General features: G+C 40.2%; 1 protein-coding gene across 1 annotated transcript in view; it reads left to right on the top strand.

The window, feature by feature from the left end:
* Window positions 1–576: 576 nt before the first annotated feature.
* The window catches only part of LOC108434887 (lysophosphatidylcholine acyltransferase 1), a 36,835-nt gene continuing 21,731 nt past the window's right edge, over window positions 577–15,680 (top strand). Inside the window, exons 1-3 of the mRNA XM_017710323.2 lie at window positions 577–876; window positions 7,082–7,221; window positions 10,362–10,576. Of these exons, the coding sequence (XP_017565812.1) occupies window positions 757–876; window positions 7,082–7,221; window positions 10,362–10,576 (475 nt within the window). The 5' untranslated portion in view covers window positions 577–756. The remainder of the gene's footprint in view (window positions 877–7,081; window positions 7,222–10,361; window positions 10,577–15,680) is intronic.

Raw genomic sequence — 15,680 nt, 5'->3', positions numbered from 1 at the left:
TGAACACATTGATTCATTTGAATCGGTTCCTTGTGGTTGGAACGATTTACAAGCCCCAAACGAAGCAAACTTTAGCGCCTACAGACCGTATATGGACTGAAAAAGATTTTTTTTCTCATAAAATGCAATGTGATAAACCAAAAATATAACATTTCGCGTTGTAACACCAACAAGCTTTAGATTTATTTACATTTTTCCCCAATGTCCTCAATCAAGCATAGTTTCGGTTTTCATGTTATAATACACCTTTATTTAACTGCTTAAACTTACCACTGGATTGTAAGGATTAGTGAATTATCAAGTAAGTAAGTAAGTAACCATCTCTAAACTGTGGACTGCCGAGCATTCCTTGGGCAACTCCATCAGAAGTAAAGGACAACAGACTAGCTTGGTGAATCTAAAGCTACTGTACATGGAGCAGATGTGAGCGACGGGGCCTGGACTAATCCTCGTGTTCATTTTGTGATTGAGATTAGAATAAAGTGGTGCTGAATCCGAACCTGAAGCACCGATTCTGTTTATTCGATTGGTTAAGACGAACAGAATCGGTTCAGTAGTTGAATCGAACTCCCCATCACTAGGTGCCGTCCCTGTAAGCCAGTCTTTAAGCAAGCTAGTGTTTTCGGCCGCTGTGTCTCTCTGTCTTAGCCTCCCGTCGGGACTCTGTTGCTCCTCTACCCCGCCCTGCTCCCACCACATGATCCGCTCGGACGCGAAGCACATAGCCAGATAAACCCGCAGAGCCCCGTGGACACAATGAAGGTGGCCGGCAGCAGACGGAGCTCGGCGGACGGAGACGGGAGGAAGGAGCTGGCTCTCCCCTTCACTAACCCTTTCGTGCACGACCTGAGGTTCACCCCGTGGCAGAAGCTCCAGGTAAAAACCACGCGTTTCTGCGGCCAAGCCTCCATCAGGACATGTGCTGCTGCAGCACGGCGGCCTCGCTGCGTTTAGCCTCGCTAGCCAGCAGATACATATTAAACATGAAGCTAGTAGATTTGTACATTCTTCATTTCATGTTGCTCTCCTGGTGCAAGCCTTTCAGTAGACTTCAGCTGTTGCTTTTATTACAAAACTATTAACGCTAAACGAGACCTCTAAAGAGGCCATATTCAACAGTTCGTCCATTTGATACTCCGCTGTTTTTATTCCAAAACTGAGAAAGAGCTTCAGCCTTTATGAGCTCTATGTAGCTACATGGGTTAGTTAACCTGGCTAAGCTAGGTATTGCTTCTTCATTGCAAAACATTAAACATAAAGATTATTTTTTAATTATTATTACGGGCTTTCTTTGCAAAGCAAACATTATTTAATGAGAACTTTAACAGTGCAGCGTAGGTTTTTCCCTTTTATTTTATTGTTGCCTTCCTGTACAAACGCTCTTGATTTCACTCCAGGATTTAGATGCGTTCAAGTGCTTTTAAATGAGTAAACTATTGAATGAAGGCCATAGCGAGCCATTTAGCCCTTATAAGCTAGGTATATGGGGTTTAAGTCGTGTACTTCTATTGTAGACCTTATGAACGCATGTCGATATTGCTTGTTGTTTTATTTTAGACTTGAAGTGTAAGCCGCTAACGCCTTTTCTTTTTTCATGTAGCAGCAGCATCCATCACTTCACATTAGCCAGCCAAGCTCAGGGTGGCTAACGGTTAGCGTCCCGAGCTAACCCTCTCTCTTTCTCTTATCAGAAACACTGCCGGGTATCGGTGTAACGCTAGTTAATGACTCTTGACTTGTAATAGGACGTTTTATTTTTATTTAAAAGCTCTGCTTAGTTTATTTGCCCCCTTTCCGTACCTGGCTTCGTTTGAATGTGGGCCTTTCATATGAACGTAACTAGCCGGCTAGCTAGCCTTACTTTACTGGCCCGCGGGGAAACTGTGCTAAGGGCGAGTTTATCGTCCGATAGCTTTCTGTTCTGGCCAAACGTGAACATTGGAAACCAAGTTTTGTTCATTAGCTGGCGAGCTAGCGGTTTTTCTTCTTAAATTGGCTAACCAGACCGGTTTCTATCTCGTGTGGAAATAAGAAGGCGGGGATCCGCTCTGTAGCTAGCTGGTTAGCATGCAGGAATGAGGAGTGAGCAGTTGTCACTGGTGAGAGAGGAAATAGTTTGCGTGGATACGAGAGGGGTAGCTAGATCTTCGTGAAATAATCAGTTTTAATGAAGAAAGATAGATATTGGTTAAACAGTCAGTTCGCTTGAAGGGAGATGCATATTTTGTATGTTCTCTGTCTCCCTGAGAAGAGCAGCTGTTCAGCATATACGTTTTTACAGGAAAGAGATGAAATGATGATCGAAAGAGGAGCAGAGAAGAGGGTGAAAGTTTTTGTGAACAGAAAGGGTGAGAGATTGGTAAAACGAGAAAAAAGATCACTGCTCCTGAAGAAAGAATGACATGTCTTGGTTTGCATTTTGGCAGCAACAGTTTAATCCCTCTTTGGTTCTGATTACCCAGATTAAAATGCCACTAACACTATTTAGCTGACTAGACACATGTCCTCTGAAGAGAGAGCATTAAAGTACTAATCTTGGCTGTGTTTTGCTCTGTTTGCAACGCACTCACACATAGTAGTTGACAGTTTTACTTTTTCTGTAGTGATGAAAGTGGTGATGGTGCAGCTGAAGCTGTTCAGTTTGTGAATGACTCGGTTGAAGCAAGGCAAGCTTGTTTTTTGTTGATACCTTCAGCATTAGTTCAAGCTGTTTGTCCAAGATTTAGGATTTGACTGGCAAATTATGACGCTGTATGTCCAAATCTGTCGCACCGTGGATCCGCTTTGAACTCGAACTGCATCAGGCTGCTTCTCTGATCTGTTCATACTCCCATATGGACCTTTGCAGTATTGCAATTCATCAACACATGCAGAGGGTTTTGATGCTTTCTTTTCAGCTGCATTGAAGCAATTAACATAAACCAAACTGTCCTGAGACCACTTTTTACATTAGTGTCTCATGGATGGGCTTTCAGGTCAACTTCCTCAATACCACCAAAATCCCCTAAGCCTCACTACTGCTAATTAAGGCAGCACAATTCAAGGCCTCCAGTGATTAGTTACTGAGGACAGTCAATGGTGTAGTACATTTTAGACATGCCTGTGAAACGACAGCCAGATGCTGCTGTCGAGTAATAACTACCAATTGAACATTTTCTTCTTTTAGCCGTGCTTCCTTGTGGGTTGCAATGTTGTTTCCTTCATACAGACCACAGGTACCATGTAAGTCTTTCTGAGGGCAGGTGTCTGCCGCAAAAGTTCATGACTTTGGTTTTCGTTCATGTCTTAGCCTCGTTGCCTGAAACACCAGGGCATTATAGAGGGCAAGAAAGAAAGCATGATATCGTCTTTCTAGAAACTCTTACTTACCCCCATGTTTTATTTTGACAGGAAGGAATGTACAGCAGTTGTGGCAGTAAATATGGATATTTTTCAGCATAACGCTATTAATAAACTTGACCTAACTTTAAGCTTTTAGTGCTCTTTTATGTGTGAATTATTTTTCCTATCATACCTTTTTAGACCTACCTGGGCATGTTGGAAAAACCTTGCTTTTAACCTGTAGAAAACATTCATAGCAAATGTAAATTTGCATAATACAGTCGATCACTAAGCTCATTTTCTTGTGTTGCATTTGGAAAACATCTACATATTTTACAGGTTTATTTTAGACATGCACTAATTTCTTAAACTTTTCATTAATTTGCCCACCTGCACTGAAATGTTTAAATAACTTCTCCGATAAATATCCAAAGCAAGTTGTATATAGCTATGAAAAGATTTTGAACCCGTGTTTTAGTGTTTAGGTTCCAGTGAGCCAGCTTGGAAAATGTAATGCCAGGTCTATCCATGGTAATGCCAGAGATTGCTAGTCAACAGAGACTTAACAAATTGCATAAATAATGTTTTATTTATTCAACATTAATTCCAGTTTTGTAGAAGCTTACTGTACTGTGACTGCAGATATGACCACATTTGTTTGTTCCTTCTGTAAGAAAGAACACAGTGCATTGTGTCTTTTAAAGTCCCATGTCTGAGATTGCTTTCTTATTTCTCTGAAGCTGGTTGGAAACAGCAGCCTATTCAAGTGTGGTTTGAGTTTCGAGCCTCCCATCACATTCACAGTCTCTTGAGAAGTTCAGGCTTCAATTTGGAGTGAATGGCTTCACCATTATTGATTTATGTTGATTTCTTTTTGTTTCTAAAGAGTTCAGGAACCTGTATGGTGCCCAATTAGGAAGAGGATGGACAGGAAAAGGACATTCACTTACTCCCACACACAGCAGCTAATGCTCCATTTGTCAGACTAGCTTTTGCCAGCACTGTTCTAAACATGTGATTTTGAAAGGGGAGAGGGCTTAAGCCAGATATATTTCCATAACACACTTCCAAAAATAAACCAAGTTTATTATGAAATGATTGGTTAATCATTGCTGCATGTCTGCAGTCAGGAATAGCCTCCTTTAATTTCTGTTCATTTTATGGCACTGTGATATCCTCACGTGCAATTGACAACGGCCAACCTAGAAATATTGATAATTTGTTGGAAAGCTGAACACCTGCACAGCTATTATGGATAGCCTGTGGTAGCCGATACTATGACCATCGCTTTCAGCTCTTCTTGGGTCTAATTAGTATTGCAAAACAGTACTTATCAGAAATTAATCCAGTCAAGGTTTTTCACACTTGATCATGAGGTTTATATTGTTAAGATATTGAGGGGACAGATGTAGATGTAGATGTGGAAAGCAGTATGTAGTGATGCACAACACGTATTGGTGAGCTCATTGTAGTGTTGTGTTTCTTTGGCATAGACTTGGAGAAGTGATACTACAGACACCCAGTCGTGTCAGACAGGCCATTGTTCGCACACACTGTTGCTGTTAGAAAACAGGCAACCAGATGATTGAAATACAGCTGAAAGCTGCACTTCCCTGGACAGTGATGCATTCTGGCCCAGTTATGTGGGGTTGACTACTGACTATAAAGTTGGTCTTGAACACCTTATTTTGTGATTTATTTTAAAACCATATTTTAAGGAATTCTTACAAACTTTGAGTTGTACAAGGATAACATGCAGTTTTTAGTGGATAATTTGCACCCACACTCTGGAATTTAATAAAGCATCATTTAAAAGTATTTATTCCTGCCTGTGCTACAGAACAGTGTAATTAAGTTCATGCTGGTGTGTTAAATACGTGGTAATACGTGTATTAATGTTTTTGTTGAGTTTAGTGAAGTTGTTCCACCTGAGACCAGCTCTGATTTCACAAGTTCCCATATGCTGTCATGCTTGATCATGTGATACCCTCCCTCATCTGAGCCACAGTGTAAACACAGATAAACATTCACAGCTTGCTCAGCCACAGCACGACAGGAGGAGGAGCAGTCCTTCACCAACAAGGTGGAAACTCACCTCCCACATAGCTTGGAAGAATACGAAAAATGCAGGGTCTCTCATATACATGTATATTTGCACTCACAAATTGTTCATATAAAAGGCCTGAAACCATACCAAACATAACTTTGATAAGAACGATTGGTTTGTTTAAAAACATTGGCAGACTGCTAAGAGACTAATTCAGTATTATTCAGTTAGGCTTTAAGTTGAAGTGGTTGAATGTCTGTTTAATGATTCTTCAGATGTCTTATATAGGCTGGAGCTGTGTAAAGTTGAACTGTTAGCTTGCCAACCTAACATGGGTAAAACTATTAAGGTGGCAGTACAAAGAGCATTGTCGCAGCGGTAGATAAACACACACTATCTGTAAGTACAGACTTCCACATTATGCACTGTTAACTCATATGATATGTCATGATGTAATTTATGTTTGTACATTATTATTTCTCAGTTTTTAACTTGTTTTCAGTTATTACTTTATTGTACATAGTTGATATGTGAAGGTGGTTATGCTTGTGTGTTGTGTATGTATAAGTACCTCCATGGTACTCTGTAGGTTTGTTTATGATTTAGAACATTTTTTTTATTTATATAAATATATTTATGTATATTTGCACATGCCTAGTGCTTGTACTTGGTACCCTCTGCTAGCCAGCATATTTAACACCAGGCAAGATGTACTTCTAGCCAGAGCATTATTTATTTATTTTTATTTATTTTGCCCACATCTATTATACAGATGTGGATGTGGCATTGATTCAGAGTGCCATACATGTTAACTGTTCCTTCCTGTAGGCCGATCTTTGCATCTCAGGAAAGCTGAGAGTGCTGTTGCAACACAGCAGATGTCAGACTCTCACTATAAATGGATTTTCAGCCTTTTCAGTGTAGAGGAATTCTCCAACATGCACTCGGCAGTGAAGAAGTCTTATTGTGCTCACAGTTCAGTTTCCTCCTGCCTCTTAGTGCCCATGTTAGGGTTTTAAAAAGGAGCTAGTTTTAGTGTGTTCTCATGTCTCTATTCACTGATATGGGATTTGGCAGCCCATTGGTCTGTGATAAACTCAAATAAATCAGCTCAATGCAGACTTTTAAAGCAAATTGAGCCACTTCTGAGCTCCGCATTGCCACTCTTAATTGGCCACTCTGAAAGCTATCATTGTATGAATGTGGCCAAGCAGTGATAGCATAAAGTAAATATTGACCCAAGATAACTAGCGTGCTCTTAATGGTTGTTACTAGATAAGCGCTTTAGATAAACATCAGACTCTATGGGGAACTGACATGATTCAGCATGCTTTGTGGATCATGGGATCATTGAATCTTCATAAGAAATCTTGTTTTGGAATGTCTGCCAGGTTCTTTATTTTCAGTCTTGCACTGTATCCTCTGTATTGCACTATTTAGATGCCTTGCATGTTCAGGCTGCATAGAGGGTTAGTCCCTTTATCTCTGTTTACCCAAGATAACCTCTCCTGGGAAGGTCACTGGAAGTTGCTTCTGTGTTATATAAGAGTGTTCTGTCTAGGACTGGGATTTTGTTAAGGTTATCTGTTTTCTGTAAGACAGAGCTCAAGAATCACAAATTGGTCACAATTGGTGTTCACATATTCTCCTGATAAGTATCCTGGGTCATGTTGGTTGGAATCGCTTGTTGATATTTGTTGCGTCTCTTTGCAGATTGGGGTGATGACGCTCACACTCTTCCCCATTCGGCTCTTCGTCGCTGCATTCATGATGTTGTTGGCGTGGCCCTTCGCCTTCATCGCCACCATGGGGCGTTCAGAAGCTGCTGTGGAGCCACAGTGCTTATGGAGGAGGTAGGAGACTTGTTTCACACATTTACATCTAAATAACTGGTATGACAATCATAGTTCAGGTAGAGTTTTGCATTGTATTGTGTATTTACAGTATCTGACCAAATTTGCATAAAAAGTTGACATGCTTGTGAAGCGACCAAACCAGTTTTTCAATAGGCTGGAGGCATTACTCTGGAGACAATTTGGCTAGCTGGCATGGAACCAAAAAGACCATTAAATTAATTTCTTTAGATACGTTTACATTTTGAATGTTGACCACTGAGAATCAGTTTTGAGTAATGTTGCAGTATCACTTTGTCATTTATCAATCTGTTGATCTACAGGGTCATACAATTATTTTTACCAGGAAAAGTCAGTAGCACAGTAAGTGGTGGAAGATGGAGAAATGCATTTGTAAACATTGTTTAAATTTGAAAACCCACCCCATCGGTCATTCAAAAGTGAAGGAGATATTTCAGCCTCTGGATTGAACGAGTAGATGACCTAATGCTAAAGGTAACAGATACATTAGATGAGTGGCAGCTGTGTTCTACATGAGGTGAATTAGTTTATGCTCTGTGGATGATGCAGAACCATGTTAGCTCGTTGAGATAACAATAAGAACAGAGAAATTTTTTCTAAGTTGAACTATTATAGTTGGCGTAACTGCACTATTGCAGACTTTTTAATCATGTCTATGTGGCTTGCATTTTGTAGTAGCAAGTTAATATACTATAGTAAGGCAGTAGACAATAAGTGAGATTTGTACGCAGTCTTCAGACAGACTTTATTGGGACGCTGAATTGCCTGGCTGGTTCTCGCGCGGGAAAGGGTGGAGAGCCCTCTCTGGGTCGGGGATGAGCTCTTGCCTCAAGTGGAGGAGTTCAAGTATCTCGGGGTCTTGTTCACGAGTGATGGTACAAGGGAGCGGGAGATTGACAGGCGGATTGGTGCTGGGTCAGCAGTGATGCGGGCTCTTTACCGGTCTGTTGTGGTAAAGAAAGAGCTGGGCCATAAGGCAAGGCTCTCGATTTACCGGTCGATCTAAGTTCCCACCCTCACCTATGGTCATGAGCTTTGGGTAATGACCGAAAGAACGAGATCGCGAATACAAGCGGCCGAAATGAGTTTCCTCCGCAGGGTGGCTGGACTCTCCCTTAGAGATAGGGTGAGAAGTTCGGTCATCCGGGAGGGACTCAAAGTAGAGCCGCTGCTTCTCCACGTCGAGAGGAGCCAGTTGAGGTGGTTCGGGCATCTGGTTAGGATGCCTCCTGGACGCCTCCCTTGGGAGGTGTCACAGGCAAGTCCACCGGGGAGGAGACCCCAGGGAAGACCCAGGACACGCTGGCGTGACTATATCGCCCAGCTGGCCTGGGAGCGCCTCGGAATCCCTCCCAGGGAGCTAGTGGAAGTGGCTGGGGAAAGGGAAGTCTGGGCCTCATTGCTCAGGATGCTACCCCCGCGACCCGAACCCCGGAGAAGGGATGGATGGATGGATGGATGGATGGATGGATGGATGGATGGATGGATGGATGGATGGCCAGTTTTGTCTTGCACCTACATTTGTTGGTAACTTGTTTTAGGGTCAGCTTTTATCATACAGTTTTATGTGAGAATGTACCTGTCAGAATCTCTTAGCTGTTTTCACTACACTGATGATCTTAATGTCTGGTTGTGCGCTTCTTTTGTGTTTACATGATCCCTCCTTTTCATGCGAGCATGAGTGTGAGCCTCATAAACAAGATGTTAATCACAAGTGATAACCTAATGTGTAAAGTGGCCAAAAAGGACAGCCACAGAAGTTGCACTTTGATTCTGTGTTCAGGTGAGAGTACACACAAGACTGTGAATACCGCGTTTATCATGTTTAGGGTTAGTTAAAAGATTTAAAAATCTGTGTACCATCATTGCTGCTTGTGGTATGGACAGTAATGTACTGCCTGACAGAGACATACTGCTGTCAAAACACCTTTTCTTTTATTGTCTTTATTTTCTGATCATTTTCTGTAGTTATTACATAAATAAAATTAGTTAAATCGATTAAATCAGTACTGACCACCTCCCTGCTCTTTTCTGTAATCGCTGGTCTGAATCGGTCCATCAGTAAGGAAGGTCGTGTCCGGCTGCCTCGTGACTCACCTGACTTCCACTTATCCCAGTGTGCCATGACTGAGTCACAAGTCTTTCTTAGGACAGATGAGCTTCCCGTGTCTCTGAAGACGCACTGTGTGATCTCCTTTGGTCCTCAGTGACTCTCACTGTCTCCTGATGCCACACGCACTGCACTGTGTCTAATATCATTATCAGAACCACAGTCACATGTCTCACAGAAACATGCCTGCTAACAGAAAAGCCCACCATGCCATCTAGGCTATACTCTAGACATGTGACTCATGAATACATTGAATAAACCCAGTTAAAATGGTAGATATTTTTGTGATGTTTGATATTTTCATTTATACACATTAGAATTTCACGTTTGAAATTCTCACAGCCTTCCACCAGATTTCCCTCTGCTTCAGTTTTTTTCCTTGCTTTATTCCTCACTACTTTCACTACTGTATTCAATACTTTATAATTAATTTTCTAATCTGGTACGCTGGAGTCATTCAGCCTATTTTTTAAAAAAAATTAATTCAAATTCATTTTTATTTATTTATTTCACCCCAAATACTTTTACAATACATGTTCTGTGTGCAATAATAGACTTTTATGATTAAACAGATGATCTAACATCTTTGGTAAGATTTCTGGTTGACTGTGATTGACGAGTGAAAAGTCTTTGCATGTATTTATTTATTTACAGATGAATTACAATTTCAAATACATAGTTTTAATTTCTTTAAATGCTAGAATGCACCAAGGTTTTTTCTTTTGTACTGAATGTATAGTTCACATGCATTAATGGTATGGAGTACTGGAGCAATATGGCAATAAAATATTAAATGTTTTGTATGCAGGCACACTTAAATTCTAACAATATTTCTGAGAAGAAATTTAGGCTGGGAAATTGTACTGAAATATTCCTAATGTTGTTCTTTATTAATTTCCATGTTTGTATTATTTTTGTGTATGAACAATGCACCATACTCAGTTTGACTTGTCTGGGTGTTGCATGCATTCTGTTTGATATATTTTACAGTTTGTTTTTGCGTCTGCAGGGTGGTGGACATTATTCTGCGAACCATCATGCGGGTCATGTGGTTTGCAGGTGGCTTCCACTGGATCAGTGTGAAGGGCAGACAGGCTCTGCCTACTGAGGCGCCCATCCTCACCCTCGGCCCCCACTCTTCCTACTTCGACGCCATCCCAGTCACAATGACCATGGCCACCATCGTCATGAAGGCCGAGAGCAAGGACATTCCACTGTGGGGAAGTAAGTGAGCTTGTGGTGTTATTTATATATTTATTTATTTATTTATGGTTCTGTCAGAAATCATTTACACACACAACACAGACAGAAAGCACAAAATACAACATATTTAACCCTAAGAACATTTAAATATGTAAACGTGTGATCGTTTTTAACCTTGGTACTGGCCAAAATATTTCTACAGTGCAAGATCAGACACTTTGTTGTAGCAGACTCACAGTCCATATATGGAAACTGAGCAGCAAGAACAGCCTCTTTTGAATTGTTGTTACTGTGATGTCACCAGGACCAACTCATTTAAATATGTCTGCCTATTCAGCGTGCAGCAGTTCTGAGCAAGCCCTGCTCATTCACGCTGAAGTTCTAAGGAGTGTTTCAGCTGTATCCGGATGAGGTTCACATAGAAATTATCCACATAAAACTGCAGGTGTAAATGTACCCAAAGCACTTTCAAAAATCTGATCACTCCACTCAATTCAGGAGGTGGTGTGAGACACATTAGCCAGATGTTGTACAGATGTACAGTACTGTGCGAAGGTTTTAGGCACCCAAGTAAATTTTTAAACAACTTACCTCAGCAGTGAGTTTATCACAATGTACATTAGAATAAAGTCATATTCATAATTCAAATAAATTTCTTCTGTCCGTATTTTTCCTTGACACCTTCACAGCTACAGCAGAGACTTGTTAATATCAATTATATCATGAGCACAATTTAATGAGGCACTGATTGGTCAAACCAGGAGTTGCTTTTTAACTTCATATAATACTGGGCATCCTAGAGGAGAGGTTTGAAAATGGTTAAAAAAACGAACACAGGAACATCCAGAATATCACTTTGTGTGTGTGTGTGTATATGTATGTGTGTGTGTGTGTATATGTGTGTGTGTATATATATATATATATATATATATATATATATATATATATATATATATATATATATATATATATATATATTTGAATATTCTATACATTCTTGTTTTCGCATATTAACACTTCTCAGCAAATAAACACAAACTACACAAATAAATAGATTTTGACAATGTGTTTTGGGTGCCGAAGACTTTTGCACAGTACTGTAAGTGCATCCATCTCTCCGAGATATGTTTGACAACCAGAACCCCTTCCAATGCTGTGACAGTGCCTCCCATTGCTGTTCTGCTTATGGATATAAACCACCCACTGGACTGCCATCAAGTAAACGGAGGCATCCCTGCTCCTTCAGTTCATCTTCTAATATCAGTTTCTCCTGTGTTTGGGAGCCTTCAGTGGCTTGAGCTTGTCAAAGTGCCAGTTTAGTTAGTCTTTACTTTACCTTGTCTTCTTTCTCTTTTTCTTTTTTTCTGACGTTTAATAAATTTGAAAAGAGAAAACAGTGCCACATTAAAAAAAATACTATTAAAAACTATGTATGCAATGATGCATATTATTTCACATACAGTGCAGCAATGAAATGAAACAGGACTAGTTACACTCTCTATAATTAAACTAACAGTTGGGAAGTACTAGTATATCCACAACATGTGCGGGAAAGCATATCGTCACATGTTGTGGTGTAATTTGTCACAATAATAAATATCACATTGCCCAGCCCTATGTGCACTTCTAGAGGAAAAAAAAATGAGCAATTCATAGGATATTGACCCTGTTTAAATTACACTGATGGGTTGCAGTGCTAATACAGTACTAGGCCAGCATAAGCACTTGAATTTCGACATCTTGTTTTCCATAAGCGCATCCCGTTATCCATCATGAGCCTATGCTCAGCATGTTAGGGGGAAAAAGGTAACATACGGTGTAAGTGAGGGGCCATACCTTCTTACAACAGGATACAATGCACACCTAGTCAGTCTGGTTTGCTCAGTTAGCTGAGGACAAATATTAGCACTGGGCTGATCCAACACTGCTGGATCAGATATTCTTTCGGTGAGTTAATAGTGTTTGTCTGAAGTGAAGTGCTTCAATTAAAAATACCTCTTTTTAATGCTTGTTTCTTTTTTTTTTTAAAGAAAAAATATCAGGTCGTTATTGCCCAGTATTAAAGGTTTCTGTTTCAGTATTTGAAAAAGAAAAAAATCATCTCTAACCTATATAAAAGTGAATAGCAGTATTGTGGTGTCTCATGAAAGTTAATGTAATGGCAAAAATAATGTTATTAGGGAAATAACGTGTAAATGTGTACATTTATTTCAAGAAATTATTGCTTTAATGAACATTCACATGCAGCAGCTAGTTATGGAGCAGGCTGAAAACAGGCTAAGCAGCGTTAGCCAATGTGTGGCATAGAGTGTGGCGCATGTGCGGTTATTTTAAACTCTCTTAGGCCTTTGCAGAGAAGGCTTTAAGTCCTCTGATGATCCTGGACAGCTCTGAGCCTCTCACCACTGTCTAATCCCTGCAGACAGAGAGCTGTGCCTACCCCTCCTCCCTCTCCTCCTTGCTCTCTGTCTCTCCCCCCTCCTCGATTCTAGCCTTCGTTCATGATCTACACCCCTTCAGTCAGTCTGCATCTCAATCAACAGCCCACCATCCGGACCCTTTCCAACAGTTTAGAGGGTGGAGGAGGTTGATGGATGATACGCCAGAGAGTGAACTCATCCCAACCTCTGTGGGATGGTTTATGGACCTCACACTCAACCACTCTTGCAGAGAAAAAGAGAGAGGCAGAGACGGCACCTCAGAAAAAAACTGATTTTAAAGACTAGTTCAGCTACAAATTGTATTATATTCACACAGTTTTTTCCCTTATTTCTTGTTTTCTTTACTTTTGCTATGTAGCAAATGTAGCTGTCAAGTAATGGAGGTTGTAGTGAACAGTCTGATGGATGGAGTCTGAGTTTGGTGAATACCAGGATAATGTTACATGCCTAGCTGCACTGTGCCAAAAGTAGTTTGGTAGAGGAGGTATAATGCTGTGACGTTGGTTTTTTTTTGTTTTTGTTTTTTTTCCCCTCCCTCCTTCATGGTTTGGCCTAGGCCCGTTGACTTTGTGGGAACGGTTCTATTCCCATGTACAAAGCAAGGTCCATAAAGGCATGGCTGGTCCTGACCTCAACCCCAATGAACACATTTCAGATGAACTAGAACTGAGATTGTGAGCCAGCCCCACTCATAAAACAATGTCTGACCTCACAAACGCTCTTCTGGATAAATGGGCCAAAACAGACACACCCCTAAATCTTGTAGAGAGCTTACCAGAAGTAGAAGCTTTTTATTATGTCACTGCATTAATAGAGAATCAACTTAACGTGTGTGCTCTTAAATGTTCTCTTAAGGGTTTTGAATGTGGCTCAGCCAATGAAATTTCGCATCTGTTTTAGCATTTTTGTTAGGCCCATTCTTGATTTTAGACCTGCCAGTTAACGATTTAGAAATGCTGTTTGCCCAGTGCTAATTGGTCATGTATAGGTATCCATTTACTTGTTCAAGTTAACCTCACAGCTCTTGTGCAAATCTAAAGAAGCAAACATCCAATTTCAAGCATGTGTGCCTGACTACCTGTAGATTAAAGAGAAAATCATGTAAAACTGATTTCTGAGGGGCCGTGGGAACATTGCTTTCATATGGTCATGCTGAAAATACGCCTCTGTAGCTCCCAAGAAGTGAAACAGGAAGCTTAATCTGTGCACTGTCTACCAGGAGTACATGAAGTATTTGCTTTATTATGGTTGATTGAAGGCCCACAGGCTAATTACTCAGCCAAATTCTTTGTGTGTGTTTCCCATTCTACCACAGTCATGCAGTTCTTCGCAGTGTGTTGTGGTCTTGCAGGAGCACGTGTTGCCTGTATATTGTGTGAAGGTCCCAGTTTAATAGTACTTGTTTTTAATATGGTGCACATGAGGAATAGTTGCTTATTGGATTGGTATCAAGGTCTCACAATATTTGTATGGTGTTCATCTTGGCAAAGAAGTCTCTCAGTGTAATCCAGGAATGAGGAAATGAAATAATTTTAAAATGTCTATGAACTTTGGATTTAACTTGATTAACAGTATCATGAACAAAGATAAAATCGGGCATAGATTCACGCTCAATAAAGCCGATACTGATCAGTTAAAAATGCCTTGATCGGCCCCAATACCGATCTTTGAGATCGGATCGGGACATCTCTATTGATTTTATGTGAAGACAAGTCATATTACTGCTCAGTTATTTATCCTACCTGATTTCCTTATGTTTATATTAGGTTTTATAGTATTCTTTTTAAGATATGAGAGAAGACGAGGCTTTGTCATTTGCATCATGTGGTAGATGAGGTGGAACGAAATGGTGTACTCAAGGCACCAGTTAACTCCCAAAAGAAACAATAAATAGAAGGTGCAAATAACACCAGCATGAAACACAGCAGCATGAGTACAAGGTAGAAGGTGTACATCTTAATACTGGTAATGTTTATAGTGGAAAGTAAAGTTAAAGGGCCCATATCCAACATTTTTTCTGTCCACTTCTAAGATTTGCTTGGTTTTGCACACCAAGAATTGTCATGGTTCATGTTTATATGACCATTTCCTAGCCTCTCCTTATTCGTTAGAATTAAAAAGGCAGGTTATGTTATTGTGCATTTAAAACTGATGTGTAAATGATCTCATCTGTTTGGCTGCCCTGCAACATGCATCATTTAAAAAACATGTCTGAAACGCTCCTTATAACTTCAATACTAATGGGCATAGCTAAACTGGTGTAGGCTCAAGAGGTGTGTATGGGGAAAGTATTTTTGTTTTGTATTCACCGTTTGTCACAAAAAACTATCTGTTTGTAGCTTAGTTTTCCTAGATGGACTGTATATACTGGGGAGTGCATGATATGTTTTAAAATGTCAAGTGTTTGCACACTACGTCCGTGCTACAGTTCCTTTATTTTAAAGTAATAAGGAAAATTCAGATTTGTATGGAATAGGTCTGTCACTGATCATGTTGAATTCTCATGCTCACTGTTTTCCCATAGAAAAACAGAATATATTGTAAAATGTTATGGATATATGCAATATATTAATAATATATTGCATTTTTCTAAGGGTCAGCGTACCCATTTCATCATAAATGGGCTTGATGGTTGTATTCTCCCAGAGCTGTTGAGAGTTGAATGGAGGGGACCTCCCGTTAGA

This window comes from Pygocentrus nattereri, chromosome 3 (assembly GCF_015220715.1).
Source record: "Pygocentrus nattereri isolate fPygNat1 chromosome 3, fPygNat1.pri, whole genome shotgun sequence".
NCBI classification, from domain to species: Eukaryota; Metazoa; Chordata; class Actinopteri; order Characiformes; family Serrasalmidae; genus Pygocentrus; species Pygocentrus nattereri.
The sequence above is the reverse complement of the archived record's forward strand: the minus strand, read 5'-3'. Positions and strand labels throughout refer to the sequence as shown.